Below are 16,528 nucleotides of genomic sequence, written 5' to 3'. Positions count from 1 at the left end.
TACATTTATTAAAAATTGCATACAATTGGATTTATTTTTACGTTTTATAAAATATAAACGTAAATAGTACTATTTACTGTTTACAGTTTCTGTAATGATCTTCAAGTCATTTTAGCGTGTTGAAATTGGGTAGATGAAGTAGGCGGTAGGACGGCTGGAAACAGATGAGGAACACATGTTGACTCGCGGCCCAAGAAAAGAAAAACAAACTAAATATAATTAAGATCTTTATTCATGGAAAGTTTGAAAGAATAATACACACGGGCATCAACGACTTTCCATTCTGAAAAGTGCAGCTCCACCGGAGGATTTAGTAAGGACATTTTGCAAAAAGGTGAACATCATCATAAATCTTTTAAGGTCATTTAATTTTTTTGTTTTTTTTTGTTACAGTGAATGTCGGTATGTTTTCACCCAAGGGTGATGATGATGGGCTTGTACACTTCTCTGTAGGCATTCCGGAGCAGAACGTACGGGAAGCAGCGCTCCATCATGTCTTGGCTCAAGAACGCAGACTCCTCCACAATCTAAATAATACAGGAGATGCATCAAAGGTTTTAGGACATCAACTAGGATTAGCCAAATTCCCAACATGCTGGATTGCTCGATTCAGTCCTTTTTATATATATATATGATTGAAATATCAAAAATCGTGGACGTACTTTATATGGTACCGACGGTCTGAACATTTTCGCACTCTAGCTTAATTAAATTTAAAAAAAAAAAACGACCTAATCAGTAATGACATGTAATTTAAAACATTAATTGTTGGATTAGAGTTATGGATTGTGAGTTTACCATGTGCAGCAGAAGGTAGATGGACTCTCTGTTTTTGCTCTCCACATTTTGTCCCATCTGAAGCAGGGCAGAGGACGCTAGCTGTATGTGGACAGGAAAGAAACGTAAACAGTCAAGCACTAAAAGTTGTTCATTTACCTATTGGTTGCAAATGAGCAGCCGCAAAATGGCTGATATTTTCTCTCGTCCACGTAAGATAGCATTTTACAGTGAGTCAACGCACAAGCTCAGTTGATTTTTGAATAATCAATCAGCTGCAAAATGGCGGCATGTTAGTTTTCTTATCTGTTCTGACCCAATCATCTTAAAACAGATGAAATTTTTGTGGCCTTGTCAAAGCAAGATTACTCCAGATTTTGATTCTCATTTGATTTTGATTGATCAGCCACAAAATGTCTGAGGTTTCTAAGATTTTTGTTGATAGCCTCCACCTCACCCATCATCATTATACCGGTTGCAATTTTTGCAATTTCACAGATTTTCCATCTGGATAACTTGTGATTGGTTCCAAAAGCAACTTTGATTTCATATGGAAATAAAAAGACATGGAAAGGTTTTTAGGAGCACCGACCAGGAGAAACTCTTTGAGATGCTGCTCTATGTTCTTGTTCTGCACCGTCAACATGGCGGCCGCCACGTGGTTGATGGCCTGCGCCAAACAGTGGATGTTGTTGTTGTGGCCTGTTGGAAACAAGAATGCAGTAAATAACACAACACAAAAGGGAGCATGTGACTGCAAAGTGCATGACGTACAGTAAGCGGAACTCAAAAGAGGATGTTTTGCAGCCCGCCAATTAGCATTAGTCTGTAAACCATCACTTAAGTTTAAGAGGAAGCATGCCGGCACATTTCCTGCCTGCTCGATGGCTTTTGGATCTCACCAATGGAAAGTGGAGGCAAAGTAAATAATGCGGCACACTTTGATAGCACCATAAACGTGGGTTCTGTGGCAGATCGTTTGGGGTCACAACACACCAGCATCAGTGACTGTATCGATGCACGTCAGTAAACACAAAAGTCTGGACGCAAAACATGTGTTGCTCGTTAGGCGCAGACATACTTGAGAATGGAAAGTATGACACGCATGCTGTTCTCAGGGTGAGGTGCCTTGTTTACACTCATACTCCAGGACACAATATTTGGTACACGCAAAGCAGTGAGCCAGTGGAGCAAGTATCAAAATTCGAACTAAGAAATTTTGAAAGAAAAAATGAATTCATATTAAGGTGGAGGTTAATATTTTACAACAAAAATTCAGTGCAGCCCCACTACTCTAAACACGGTATTCTGATCAATATTGCATTTGTGGAATATGAATTAAGTAGCAGAATTCACAAAGAATTTTTATCCATCACAGGGGGCGGCCATTTTGTTACTTCCATTTGACTGAAAATGACATCACAGTTGCGATGAGCACCGCTCTCCTCTTTTCTGGATTGCATATTATTGAAATGAAACGTAGCTTTTTATGATGAATGAATCAGCCGTTGCGCTTTTGATTCCTGGCTGAGCTGTGATCCTGCAGGTGAACCTACTGAATGTTCCTGATGGTTGATGAATGTCGAGTTGAGGGTTGTGCAAACACTTGATCTTGTCAGAGTGTTGCCATTGAATATAACAAATGCGCACCTCCATGATCTCGGCTGTAGCAAGAGTTGGGGTCCAGGGCCAAGCTTGGCAGGGACACTGCAATGAAGACCAGCAGCAAGCACGACAGCTTGTACTCCTCTTCGATGGACATGTTATCTGTATTTTTTAAAAAAGATTCATGAGTGAAAACAAATTTGCGGCATCACTACTACTACTTTTTATGGTCACCTGTCTGCATGCTTCTGATAGCTGACACGAGCGCCGGGTCGACATCGCAGCTCATTCCTGCAGCGGAGGCCAATTCGAAAACGCTAAGTGTCACCTGGAAATACATTAATAGTGATTGATATGGGTGCCTTGAGTATATGGTCTTTCATTTGTTTAGTATTTTCATGAATATGATGTCATACTATTAGTAAACTACAAAAATTGGAATTTTACGCGGTTAAAGTGAGAGGTTTATTTTAAATATAGTTGATATTTTTGGAGGGAGGGGAGAAAAAAGTTGCAAGCAATTTTTCACATTTTGCTCATCTTGCGATTGGAATCCCTCGAAGTGAGACTACTCGATTTTTTTTTCGTACTGATGCAAACAAGTAGACACAAATGAGTTTAATGAAAGCAAACTTAAGGGTGAAGGTTGGTATTGCCCTACTTGCACTGACATATGGTGTTTCCACTGATGTGGGCTCTCTCACGGCTGGAGGAGGGTGGTGGAACGAGGAGGGGTGGGGGTTTTGCTGACGTCTTTGGGGTTATCCTGGTCTGAGCTGTGGCACGGCTGTCATGCCTCACTCAGGGGCCAGACGTAAGCAAAAGGGGGGCCGTGGGCATTGGCGTGTCATGTTCACATAAGAGCTCCCCGTCGGGAGATAAAGAATTTAATTTGGCCGGTATCGGCGGGCACACATTTGTTGTTCCTCTTCCACAATGTCCACACTGTTGAGTCATTTGAACAAACACACCGAAAAAAGAAAATCGTCGTAGGCTCTCGTGTAAAGACACAGCGATAAGTGTTGATACCTTGATGTCCGTGTCAGGAGAAACGCAGTCCTTCAAGCATTCAATGGGCCCCATCAAGAAAGGGCAATGGTTCTGCATCACCTGTGATGAAGTGTAAGTAGAAAAAAGTCAAATTAACCAAATAATATGAAATGCTTTTCAACATCTTGTAAAGCGTCACCTCTTTGAGACAGTCCTGCACCATGGCTTTGAAGGACAGGATCATTCCGATGATGGTCATCCTCTTCAGCAGGTTTTCACCACCTGGTGGGATTTGAACACACATTGGCAAACATCCTTGCGTCTTGTAATGGGAATGTACCATGTGAACCAATAATAACTTCTTGGTGAAGTAGCATGTGACTCGTTCCCCAAGGTTCTTCCCAAGCTCATTTCCAAGTTAAAAGTTGTGTTTTTGAGACAGTGTCACGGCGATGGTGTCCCAATACTTTTGCTCCACCAAATCGCTCACCTGTCAGCCTCCTCTTGAGATTGGCCATCTCCTCCGCCTTATCAGAATTGTTCCTCATCTGCACCAGGACGTCCATGTTCTCCACCACCAGTTTCTAATTATCGTAGTCACAGGGATTGTCATATTATACAAATAGCTGTTATTCCTATTCAAATTTTGATGATTATTATGATAGACAAACTGATGCAAATTATTTGCACCACTGTGGTTGTTGTATAACTACTTTGCACTGCTGGCGGAGCTAGAGGGGGGGGGCTGAAGGGGCCACTATCCCCCTCACCCTGAAATGTACTTGGACTCCCAAGGTAACAAGCCAGATTCTTTTGAGTATTTTCCAATATTTCAGGGAATTTTATTCTCTATATTTAAAAAAAAAAAAAAATGCTACCAGAAAAGATCTTATTTGTCATAATTCGGTAAATGTAATATTTGTTTTCACACTGGGTGAATAAATATGCCGTTTTTGGTGTCTCTTAAAAAGTGATGATTTTGGAGGTATGAGAACGGTGTTGGTGTTTCCAGTGTTATGAATTACTGCAATTCCATTTTGGTACCTTGAGCTCGCTGACTTGTGAGGTGACGTGCCACATGAGGTTGTCGCTCAGGAACTTGAGGCCGTATGTTCCCAGTAGCTCGGCCAGCGCTCGCAGCTCTGTTCACAACATCATCCTGATATCACATTCACATCACGACCCACCAATGACCCCAAAATGACTTTTGTGTGTGTTTAACATTGGAGGAGGTGGTTCATGTGCCAATGACTCACTCGATGTAGGTACTGTAAGCACTTAAATATACACATCGTGAGGAGGAGTGTGTTCTATGTGTGTGCGTGTGTGCACATTTGTGCGAGTGTGGCGGCTTGGATGAGTTCTGCAAAAATGGAGTGGGAGAGCATATAACCATTATGGAGTTAGTAGGTGGTTACTTAGTGGGTGAACAGTTCTTAATCTTTAAAACTGACTTTTTAATAATCCCCAGTAAATCACGATTCCCCTCACCATTGTCTCTATTACATAATTATGTGGGTGTTGAAAGTTTCTGATAAATAAATAAGTTTAAATGAGATTATAGTGTATGGAAGGCTATTTAAGATTTAAATTGTAATACACACTTTTTTAGAGTATGTTTGTATTTTGAATGTGTTAATTCGGATATGTAGTATAAATTATCTGTGTGCATTTTATTTATTTCTTATTTCATTGTGCCATTCGTCATACATGATGATAGATTTGCACATTGCAAGGCTAACCTGATATGTCCGTGAACTCTTCTGCTCGGAAGGCGGGATCGTTGTCAGTTGTTTGATTGACAAAGCATTGCCTGGTCGGACAGTGCACAATCAGTGAGTTGCTGGCCAGGCGTAGCAGACTTTCCAGGTACCTGCAACATGAAGAACCATCTGGGAGAATGACTTCCATTTTATAAAGTCTTGAGAAAAAAAGTTTGAAGAGGGTGTGCTTAATTGGTCACGTTTGGACGTACCAGTTGGTGTAGAGGTTGGTGAGCGTGGGCTTCCCTCGGGAGTCGAGAGGCTGCGTCTGCTGCAGCAGGACGTTCTTCAGCAGCCGCGCCACGTCCATGTTGATGTAATTGGGGAGGGTCTGGAGGCTGCTGGCGTACGCCGTCACTCCCGCCAGGAGCTCCGTGGGTCGGGTGATCTTCTGAGTGCTCTGGTTGTAATTGGCCATTCGTACAATGATCCTGGAAAATACATTGAATGCATGTCACTGACCTCTCGTTGAGGTCACTTATTTGACCTAAGAAATGAATTATTAAAAAAAAGGTTAATTTTCTTTCTAGATTTTTTGGGGATTTTTTAAGCAAATCGATTTGGATTTTATTCAGATAAAAATCAGAATTTTTTTTTCCCCCTGGTAAAATTAACCAACAACTAATTCCTCAACATATTTTCACTTTGTTCTTGCTAGATTTTGCTTCCATCTTTATTCTCATAGTACAGTTACTTTTTTCTCTTTACTCTCTTATGACTTTCTCTTCTTGCCCGGCCTAGATTGTTTTGTTTTTTGTTTTTTTTACAGTGAGAGTTGTGTTACTCGAGGATGCTAATTTTAGGGTGACGGGGGAGATAATCATCAGCTCAAAGGAGGGAGATTAAGCAGAGAGCGCGTGCACATGAAAAACCTTATGTTGCCCGGGTGCCAGGCCCTAATCTAAATAACATTCAGCACTGAAATGACGCAGAGCAAAGCAGTGACTTGACTGATTCCCTGCAAGTGGTTGCAGAGAGATACTTAAACAGGACATATAAAATCCCATTCAAATTCACTAAGGGGCACTTAAGGCAAACTTTCAGTGCCCCCCTTTCCCAGTTGTCCTACTCGGAGAAGCGTGCCTCCAGATGTGAAGAGAGGAACTCGGTGGGAACGACGACGTGCTCGTGCAGCATCATGTTGCTGCACAGGCTGTAGGTGGAGCAAATCTCGCTTAGCATCAAATGCATTTTGTCCATGCTAGGGGAGACGAAAAGAGAGGATGCAAGTGTTTAGGGACAATGTGGTAGAACAACTTTGGGAAGAAAATGTCATAAAATGGAGCTGGTCAAGAAAAGATCTGACTTGGTTGTTATGGTGCGGTCCTTTCTTAGGCTTTCAGCTCCTGGTTTTGCTTTCTGGACTTCTCTTTTCTTGGGCGTGGCTTTCTTTTGCTGCCTGTAGCGAGCTGCACTGATGGCTTCACAACTGTGTTTGGGTTGCAACTAGAGGGTGTGGGGTTCATATTTATTATTTGTATTAAGTAAAGCAGCAATGTGTGCTGGACTTTGACCTTTTCATTGAGGTTGTACTGCTCGGCACATATCTCCAGTATGGTATTGCTGGTTTGCTTGGCGACCTGCTCCAAGAAGGTCACACACAAGCGGATACTCCTTTTCTCTATCGCCTCCTCCTGGGCAAACAAAAAAAACAGCATAGTTGCAATATTTTTTTTCCAGTAAGACCGAAAAAAAAAAAAAAATATATATATATATATATATATATATATATATATATATATATATATATATATATATATATATATATATATATATATATATATCATGGTTCTGGAGACTTTGGATTTTATATACGGCTGACTAGCTATATACGGCTGACTAGCTCAATCAGTAAGTGACATGACTTACAAACGGAAGACCCGGGTTCGATTCCCGGCAGGGGCACAATATGAGCAATGAGCGATTACCTTACCAACAGTCAGTGTGGGTCCTTAGGCAAGACCCTTAACGATACCGCCTACCTCAGAGATAATGAGAGTACAAGAAACGAAAGACATGCCGGCTCAGACGTCGCCCGGACAAACAAGGTCTGCGTCAGGTGCTGGGGAACCAGAGCACCCTGATGAAAAATGGGCTACTGGAACAAGACACAAATGGGCGAGATGCGAGAATAAGGATCTGTTGGAATGCTACTACTCCAGCAACCCGAGCGAGAGGGGTTACATGCGGAGAATGCGGGAACAATGGCAACTTCAATACCCACAGTCAACACTATCGGCCAAGCAACTAGTAGCTCAATGTTCCAATATCCATAAACGGCACCTGCTATCACACCTCGAGATTGATGAGATACAACACAAATGCCATAGCGAAGGCCAACCAGAGCACCAGGTCAAAGACAAGTTAAATCCATGTAAAAGCCCAGAGGTTGGGTACGAAACCCCAATAAGCACAATCAAGCTGAACGAGGCAGCAACTGACCTGAAGAACAAGATCACGGTGAGAATGAATGCTCGGGAACCTAGATACACACTGCAGAGGCTAAGTGAAGTACCCTCAGAAAGTCTCCTAGAAGATGTGAATGCAGCATTGACAACAATTCCTACGGCTACCATCACTGAAACCAATGAGCTGATATACACCTCAGCAGCAGTGATCCTAGAAATGCTTGGCTACAAGAAGAATGACCATATGCGACCACAACAGTGCCCACCATGGAAGAGAAGGCTGGAGGCCAAAATCAAGATAGCACGGAGAGAAGTGAGCCAAATGACAGAGGCCCAGAAAGGTGCAATGAAAAAGCAAGTTCCCAAGAAATACAGCCATATGCCCATACCTGAAGCACTCGAAACTGCCAAACAAAGACTCCAAGCCTTGGCCAGCCGCCTAAAGAGGTACACAAGAGAGAATGAAGCCAGACGAATAAACAGGTTGTTCACAACACAACCAGCGAAAGTGTACGCTCAGTGGCAGGGGAATAATAGCAGAGCAGACCCACCAAGGCTGGAAACTGAACAGTACTGGAAGGATATATGGGAGCGGGAGGCATCACATAAGAAGGATGCACAGTGGCTGGTGGCTCTGAGAAAGGACCACAGCAAGCTCCCTGAACAGAACCCAGTAACCATCACAGTGGCAGACATCCAGAGAAGAGTCTCAGGAATGAAAAACTGGACAGCACCAGGCCCTGACATGATCCACAGCTACTGGCTCAAGAAACTTACAACTCTCCATGAGCGCCTGGCAGCACAAATGAACCAGCTGCTAAGGGATGGGACTCACCCTGGATGGCTAACCCAAGGGCGTACGATCCTGATCCAGAAGGATCCATCAAAGGGTACAGTCCCATCCAACTACCGGCCAATCACCTGCCTCTCCACAACATGGAAGCTGATGTCGGGCATAATATCAGATAAGATCAGCAGGCACATGGATCAATACATGAGCACTGCTCAGAAAGGGATTGGTAAAAATACCAGAGGAGCAAAACATCAACTCCTGGTGGATAGAACAGTCACTCAAGACTGCAGAACTAGACGTACCAACCTGAGCACTGCCTGGATTGATTACAAGAAAGCATATGACTCAATGCCACATACTTGGATCACTGAATGCTTGAGGCTGTACAACATCAATGGGACTCTGAGAACCTTCATCGCCAACTCGATGAAACAGTGGAAAACCACACTTGAAGCCAATGGCAAGCCACTTGCACACGTGACCATCAAATGTGGTATATACCAAGGAGACGCTCTGTCCCCAATGCTGTTCTGTATAGGACTGAACCCCCTCAGCCAAATAATCAACAAGACGGGCTATGGATACCAACTCAGGAATGGGGCCACCATCAGCCACCTCCTCTACATGGATGACATAAAGCTGTACGCTAAGAATGAGCGGGACATTGACTCCCTGATCCACACTACCAGGATTTACAGCTCTGACATCGGAATGTCATTCGGACTTGAGAAATGTGGCCGCATGGTGACTAAAAGAGGAAAGGTAATCCACACAGAGGGGGTCTCACTCCCAGAAGGAACAATAGCAGACATTGAGGACAGCTACAAATACCTTGGAATTCCACAGGCAAATGGCAACCTTGACGAGGAAACAAGGAAAGCAGCCACAGCCAAATACCTCCATCGAGTAAGGCAAGTCCTAAGAAGTCAGCTCAATGGCAAGAACAAGTCCCTAGCCATTAACAGCTACGCCCTACCAGTAATCAGGTACCCTGCAGGAATCATACGGTGGCCAAAGGAAGATATACAGACCACAGATATCAAGACACGGAAGCTCCTAACCATGCATGGAGGGTTCCATCCCAAGTCCAGCACCCTGAGACTGTACACTAGCCGTAAAGAAGGAGGCCGAGGACTGGCGAGCGTGAGAGCCACGATCCAAGATGAAACATCCAAGATCCATAAGTACATCAGGGATAAGGCCCCAACGGATGACGTGCTCAGTGAATGTCTCAGACAATGGGCATCAAAGGAAGATGAGGTGCTGGAGGGACCATCATGGGAGGACAAGCCCCTACATGGGATGTACCACCGAAACATAGCTGAAGTAGCTGATATCCAGAAATCCTACCAATGGCTAGAAAGAGCTGGTCTGAAGGACAGCACAGAGGCACTGATCCTGGCTGCACAAGAACAGGCCTTGAGCACCAGAGCAATAGAGGCCCAAATCTACCACACCAGACAAGACCCCAGGTGTAGATTGTGCAAAGAAGGTCCTGAGACAATCCAGCACATAACTGCAGGGTGTAAGATGCTGGCAGGTAAAGCATACATGGAGCGCCATAACCAAGTAGCTGGAATAGTGTACAGGAACATCTGTGCAGAGTATGGACTGGAAGTCCCAAGATCCAAGTGGGAAACACCTCCAAAGGTGGTAGAGAATGACCAAGCCAAGATCCTCTGGGACTTCCAGATCCAGACAGACAGAATGGTAATGGCGAACCAACCGGACATTGTGGTGGTGGACAAAGAGCAGAGGAAAGCCGTTGTGGTTGACATAGCCATCCCAAATGATGGTAACATTAGGAAAAAGGAACATGAGAAACTTGAGAAATATCAAGGGCTCAGAGAAGAGCTGGAGAAGACCTGGAGAGTTAAGACTTCAGTGGTACCTGTGGTCATTGGAGCACTAGGGGCAGTAACCCCCAAACTGGAGGAGTGGCTGAAACAGATCCCAGGAAAAACATCTGACATCTCAGTCCAGAAAAGTGCAGTACTAGGAACAGCAAAGATACTGCGTAGAACCCTCAAGCTCCCAGGCCTCTGGTAGAGGACCCGAGCTTGAAGGGAAAAAGAGACCACCCACGGGGGGTGAGGAAAAGTTTTTTTTTTTTATATATATATATATATATATATATATATATATATATAATTAATTAACACTGACCTCTTCAGGGCACAGAGGATGACCAGCCCAGTGGAAATTGGAGCAGACATTTGGGAAGGCCATGAGGTATCGCGTCATCGTCATCTCTTCGCTGCTCTGGCGAAACATCTTCTCAAACAGTCGCGGGTAGAAACTATTCAACAAAGAAATGCTCAAAGTCAGCGTAGAAAAACAAACAAGTGATTAAAAAAGACAAGTGCTGACCAGAGAATTGAGACATCCGACGTTTCCTGCAGGAGTTCTTCTGTTGCGTCCACCATTTTGGTGTGGAACTGGATCATGTTCATCACCTTGGCCAAGTCTGGGTAGTCCTTGATCAGCAGAGGGGCCTTGTTCACGCTGGTGTAGGCCTACCACACAAGACATTGAATATTTTAATTCCAAGATGATAAGTAAATATTCTCAGTCATTTCGTAAGCCAGTCAATAAAATATGTTCCGTACAGCACGTTTCCTTAGAGAAACATTATATGTGTACATACCTGCAATCTCAGCCAGTCCAATCTGACAGCCCTGAAATCAAACTCCTCTTTATTCTCCACTGCAAACACACAAATGAAAAGCGTCAAAGGGAAGTGCAGCCTTCCAACCTCTGCCAAATGCAACGGCAAGAGGAATTACATTAAGTTATTCAGCACAGTGTTTCAGCGTTATCATCTTCAAGGCACATATTTCTAATATAAAAAAAAACTAAAAACAAATGTCATGAAAAGTAGCGATGGTTAGATAATGATGTTAGCTCCATTCACTCACAAATGCTCCAATTATTATTATTAATAATAATTATAATTAAAAATATTGCCAATATTTCTATTGCGTAATCCTTGTCATGTCAATCATTGGTGTTTGAACGGCGATATAGCGCCCCCTTGTGTTTGTTTCTTCAAATCCTATTAGTCTGCTGTTGTTTTGCCTAGAATTTAAAACACCATCAAAAATTTTTATTTGATCCAAAACATTGGCTGTAATTACCTTGTTTCACTGAGAGTACAGAAAGAGTTGAAACAAAAGAACTCAACAGAACAGATTCCTCTTCTGGACACACGTGCATGTTCTGTGGAGGACACGGACGGACGTTAGAGACGGTTGCAGCCCAAGCACTGAGGAGACTTGCATGTTTGTTTACTTGTATTGTGTCATTGAGAACCAAGGCGTCAAACTGAGCCAGGTACTGGATGTGGTAACGCTGCACAACATAGTGGTACTTTCTTATAAGGCCTTTCAGTTTCTCCATGTGGAAGAGCAACTCTGCCATCTGACTTGAAAGACATAGCATGGTTTTTCATGTGAAACATCTCTACAACTCAAATCCTCTTGAAATGATTTGGGAGCAGCTACCTACTTGTCAATATAGTCCTCGGGTGTTTTTATTTTCGGCATGTTCTCAGAGTGTCGCACGAGCCATTGGACCTCATCACGGGAGAAGGACAGGGCCATGAAGACAAACAGAGCCTTCGGGGGGACAAAATATTAGGATATCTTGTTGGTTTCTGAAATCTCCATCTGATTGAAATTCCTTGAAAAATCTAACTTTTAACTTTATTCAGACACTGTTATATTCTGATATATTTTGGAATGATTGCTCCAAAAACTGAGCTTTTGTTCAGTTGTGTCTTACCTTTGGTCCCAGCAGTCCTGGTTCATCCTCCAAAACTGTTACCAACTCCTTGAAGGCTCCTCGGAGAAAGTGTCTTCTCTCACGATGCAGAGCCCCACTGTCAGTAACACTTTTAAGGTCACCATCCATTTTTTTCCATGACTGACCCAAAACATCAAGAGTTCTACCTGTTGGCTAAGGCGTGATCACGGCACTCCTTGATGTCTGCAACACGCTTGCCGTATCTGATCAAGATGACAATCATATGATAGAGCCCTGCAGGATTCACTATACAGTAGTCCTTATTTCAAATTATCTTTTCCTATAGAAATGAATACAAATGATATTAATCCGTTCCAACTTCCTAACAAAACAACATATGTAACGTTTTAATAAGAATACAAGCGCTCTCTTGCGCCTTCACATTTGAGGACTACATCCACTGAAGCAGTAGAGATTAATTCATTTTATCCGCAGCGAGTATAGAAGAAGATGGTTGTTATATATGCGCCCAAGGGGAGCTTCCATACCCTTTGATGCTGTCAAAGAGGTCCTCTGAGACTTTATGTATGCTGAGCAGCTCATCTCTGGTGATGGTGACGTACAGGCCGCTCCGCAGAGCCATTTTCCACAGCTCCTGGGAGGACTGGTTGCTGTTCAGACTGCTGTGGCACAACAGGAAGCCAACTGGGTGACAAAAAGTGGCGCGTTTAAATCAATATCACTGTCTTTTTCTATGTACCAAGAAAATGACGTTAATTTTAGTGGGATGAGCACTTACTGATGATCCAGCGCTCCATTACTTCCAAAGACAGATATTCACATGCCATCTGTAAGAGGGAGGGGGCATCAGGCTTAATAAATTCCAACAATGACATATTTCGACAGGATTCTGTGCAATGTAGCGTGCATACAAAGGCAGGTTATCCAGCCAACTTGCTATTCAATTCACCCTGGGGTAGTTAGACCCCAAAAGTGACTTTTGCACACATTCTCTTCGACAGATATTGTGTTTTGTTGTGGTATTTTTTTTCTAAGGATAAAGAGCTGCCCGGAGCTCCATGCAGACAAATAGTTATTATGTGAGAGAGCAGCAAAAACATCACCTAAATACGACAGTAGCAGAAAAACAAGATTTAATGATGTGTAAAGGACGAGACTTGCCCATAGCCATAGATGGAAGTCAAGTGGACAATTCAAGCCTGATTGACAGTAGAGAGAAATGCATGTGTAAGGCGTATAACTGGGAAAACTGTTTCTACTCACTTAAGGTTACTGTGAATTTTTCATTTTTTGAAAAAAAAAAATAAAAATAAATAAAGGGATATCAGCAGCCCTCCCCTAAGCAAATGTTATTTTCTATGCTAATTATTTGTATGCACCTTCCTTCCTTCCTTCCTTCCTTCCTTCCTTCCTTCCTTCCTTCCTTCCTTCCTTCCTTCCTTCCTTCCTTCCTTCCTTCCTTCCTTCCTTCCTTCCTTCCTTCCTTCCTTCCTTCCTTCGATCAATTCTCGGTGACAGACTTACAGTGTCACAGCAGGCCGGGTCCAACATGGTGGCCGGAGCATTGAGCAGGCTGAGCAGCTGGGCGCTCCGCCACTTTTCCACTGGCAGGTTCCTCCGCGGGTAGATCATCATCAGAGACAGTAGAGCAGTCGTCACAGACTAGAGACACAGATGAGACAAATGACCAACTTCTAAAAAAAAATATAAAATTATACAATCAAAAATAATGACTGAAACCTTAGTATGAGGGCCAAACTCTTCCGTGAGCTTCTTCCAGGGATGCTCGTACTCCACAAACATTTGGCTGAGCCGCGGGTATGAGGGGTCACTGTGGGATGCAATGAGACATGTGAGAAGAAGCCATTTTAGATTGAAGATAAAGTCAGATTGTCTCACCTACTTCCTTTGCTCATCTCATGAGCACAGTTGAACATACCCACAAAAGCCTTCTTCTCGTCGATGCGTGCAAGTGTGATGATAACCGAAGTGTACGTGATGATCAGATCCAGGTAGCTCTTGGTGAAATCAAAATTTATGGCCTGGAAATTTCAACCAATCTGTCAGTGTTCTTCCTCGATCGACTCAGTTGTGGCCAATAATTGTACTCACAATGTCGAAGAAGCACTGGCTGGCATCAATGGTGTTCAGTAACTCGTAGACATGGTCCTGATTCAGACAAATATTAGGGAAGAATTTGATTAAAACCAACACGGAGGCCTCTAGTTACCAACAAAGCAATAACACACGCATCAGTTGTCACTGACTTCCTACGCACAACGTCTTAGCCACACAGATGATTTCATCACCCAGAAAGCAATTGCATGAATCCATCACCAGGATCGAGTTATCATCAGAAATGCCTCGACCTCCATCATGCAAATTGTTGCAAAGTACACCTGAGTAAATCCCAAGCAAATTTAGAAATGAACTTTTTTCTGTCACACTAAACCACTCTATATGCAAATTATTCTCCTGTAAAGATTATATGGGAGGAAACTGAGAGATGGTAATAAAAACATATTGGCGTAAGGCATTTTAAATAAATCTTATTGGTTTAAATTGGAGAATTTATTTGCAATTACCCTGAACTCTATGACATCCAGAAAAGAGTCGTAGTAGCTTGATGTGGCTTCCATCACTTCAGACTTTTGTCGCTGGATGCTGGTCAGACTTTGCTATGATGAGAAAATGATATTTGCTTATGCGCATCATAATGTAGTAGTGTCACAATTAGAAAAGACAACTGTGGACTACTCACAACGGTTCCCCGAAAGTCAATGTTAGGGAATTTCTTGGAGATATATTTAATAGCCGGCTCCATGGTCTTGTCTGTAAGGATGGATGGCCGCAGCTTGACATCTGCACAGATCTTCACCACAGATGAAAAAAAATATTATATATAATATTAAATAAAGACATAAAACTAATTTTATATATATATATTTATATATATAATAACAACGTTTTAATGATGTTTAATTAATCCCAGTAATGTTTGTTAACCACCACTAGGTGACAATATTGCCCCACAAAACAACTTCCTGTTCCTTCGCATGTCTTCAAGCTTCCTAAAAAGGGTAATAGGAGGGTTCAAATGTAAAAGTGGAAGCTGAATATAATGAATATGAATAATTTCCTCAAAAAACATATCAAATTTGCATGAATATTTAATGTCATTACTGGGCAGTGGTTAGAACTTCTGGCCCACTTTTCTATCTGACCTCGACCCCAGCTCCCCTGTCAATAGTTGCTTGCATATTTGTACTCCGCAATTAACTGGCAATCAGTCCAGGGCGCATCTCTGAACTCAGACTAAAATGGGCAAAATGGATGGATCTCATTTCTGCAATATTTTGACAGTTTTAGACAAACTGAACCTGGTGATAAGACTGACAGCTCAGACCACTTCCTGGTTGCACTTCCTCTTTGGTTGAGAGCAGTGGGAAAGACAGGAAGTACGCTCAAGACAAGAAGCATCACAAAATGGTTTTTTGTATGTTTAGATAGAAATTCAACACATTTTAAATTTGACTTGATTCTGCATGTTAGTGATCCGTTGTGCAAATGTAAATTTATATTGTGCCTTTTTAGATGACATCATACATTGATTATTTAATGTGCATCACTGTATATATTGTGAATGTTCCTTACTATTTCTTGTCTTTGGGTTCGACTCTTTTAGTTGTGTGCTCACCTTCTTGATGTAGTTCATGCGTATCAGCACCCCATTCCCCCTCTCATTCAGGATGGTGAGCTTTTCTGCTAGTTTCTGATGGTTCTCCATAATCCTCCCCAGCTTCACCGTTAACTCCGCTCGAGCCTTTGCCTCCGGTACGCAGGCCCTCGGAAACAAGCGAGCGCACCCGAGGCGTCAGGGTCACATGGGTCTTGCGGTTGTGGGTGGAGTTTGGACTTGTTGACATGAGATTGTTGCAGTCATCCATGTAATGAAAGTATAAATCCACAGATATGAGTAGAAATATTACATGTTTTTTTTCTGATGGCATAATACAATGATAAAACCGAGTAAAATAGAAAAAATTAGTCGACAAAAACCCCCACAAAAATTATTACTACTATTATTATTATTATTGTTATTGTTATCAATAATAATAATAGTATTCATAGTAATTTTAAAAATAATTTTTCTTCAGAAAAAGCAAGAAATCCATCAAAATAAAGCATTTAAAAAAATAATTCTACCACAAGGTGGGGTAACATACCAAACTTAAGAGGACTCAAGAAACTGCTAGAGGAACAGTTAGAGTAAGTCTTAAGAGAATGACACAAATGATTTTTTTTTTTTTTTTTTTGATAAACCAGTCTTATAGTATTGCCTCACCATCGAGTAAGTTGTCTCACTAAATAGGGTAAGATGTCACACTGGATTTTGCAACTAATAAAATGACTTATTTTTATGACCT

At 42.3% G+C, this 16,528-nt stretch overlaps 1 protein-coding gene and 1 long non-coding RNA gene across 4 annotated transcripts in view; one reads left to right on the top strand and one right to left on the bottom strand.

Moving 5' to 3' along the window:
* The window catches only part of LOC125977800 (uncharacterized), a 36,787-nt gene that overhangs the window by 8,496 nt on the left and 11,763 nt on the right, over window positions 1-16,528 (top strand). The window lies entirely within an intron of this gene.
* On the bottom strand, window positions 215-15,976 carry nckap1l (NCK associated protein 1 like). The gene is made up of 31 exons (XM_049734705.2): window positions 15,799-15,976; window positions 14,863-14,973; window positions 14,687-14,779; window positions 14,214-14,270; window positions 14,001-14,143; window positions 13,842-13,932; window positions 13,626-13,763; window positions 12,880-12,928; window positions 12,629-12,785; window positions 12,287-12,343; window positions 12,120-12,216; window positions 11,844-11,953; window positions 11,628-11,760; window positions 11,474-11,555; window positions 10,984-11,042; window positions 10,707-10,852; window positions 10,503-10,635; window positions 6,650-6,769; window positions 6,442-6,581; window positions 6,205-6,336; window positions 5,348-5,566; window positions 5,115-5,245; window positions 4,417-4,514; window positions 3,863-3,956; window positions 3,572-3,654; window positions 3,412-3,492; window positions 2,617-2,710; window positions 2,428-2,544; window positions 1,370-1,479; window positions 799-879; window positions 215-527 (listed from the first exon to the last, which is right to left on the bottom strand). The coding sequence occupies exons 1-31, from the start codon at window positions 15,886-15,888 to the stop codon at window positions 411-413; spliced, it is 3,363 nt and encodes a 1,120-aa protein (XP_049590662.1). The 5' UTR covers window positions 15,889-15,976; the 3' UTR covers window positions 215-410.

The sequence above is a fragment of the Syngnathus scovelli genome, chromosome 11 (genome assembly GCF_024217435.2).
Source record: "Syngnathus scovelli strain Florida chromosome 11, RoL_Ssco_1.2, whole genome shotgun sequence".
Taxonomy (NCBI): domain Eukaryota; kingdom Metazoa; phylum Chordata; class Actinopteri; order Syngnathiformes; family Syngnathidae; genus Syngnathus; species Syngnathus scovelli.
The sequence above is the reverse complement of the archived record's forward strand: the minus strand, read 5'-3'. Positions and strand labels throughout refer to the sequence as shown.

Coding starts and splice junctions, on each gene's coding strand:
- nckap1l (XM_049734705.2), bottom strand. CDS start 15,888: ATGGAGAACCATCAGAAACTAGCAGAAAAGCTCACCATCCTGAATGAG. Junction 14,780..14,862: donor TTGACTTTCGGGGAACCGTT/GTGAGTAGTCCA, acceptor TTCTCATCATAG/CAAAGTCTGACCAGCATCCA. Junction 2,545..2,616: donor TATCAGAAGCATGCAGACAG/GTGACCATAAAA, acceptor TAAAAAATACAG/ATAACATGTCCATCGAAGAG.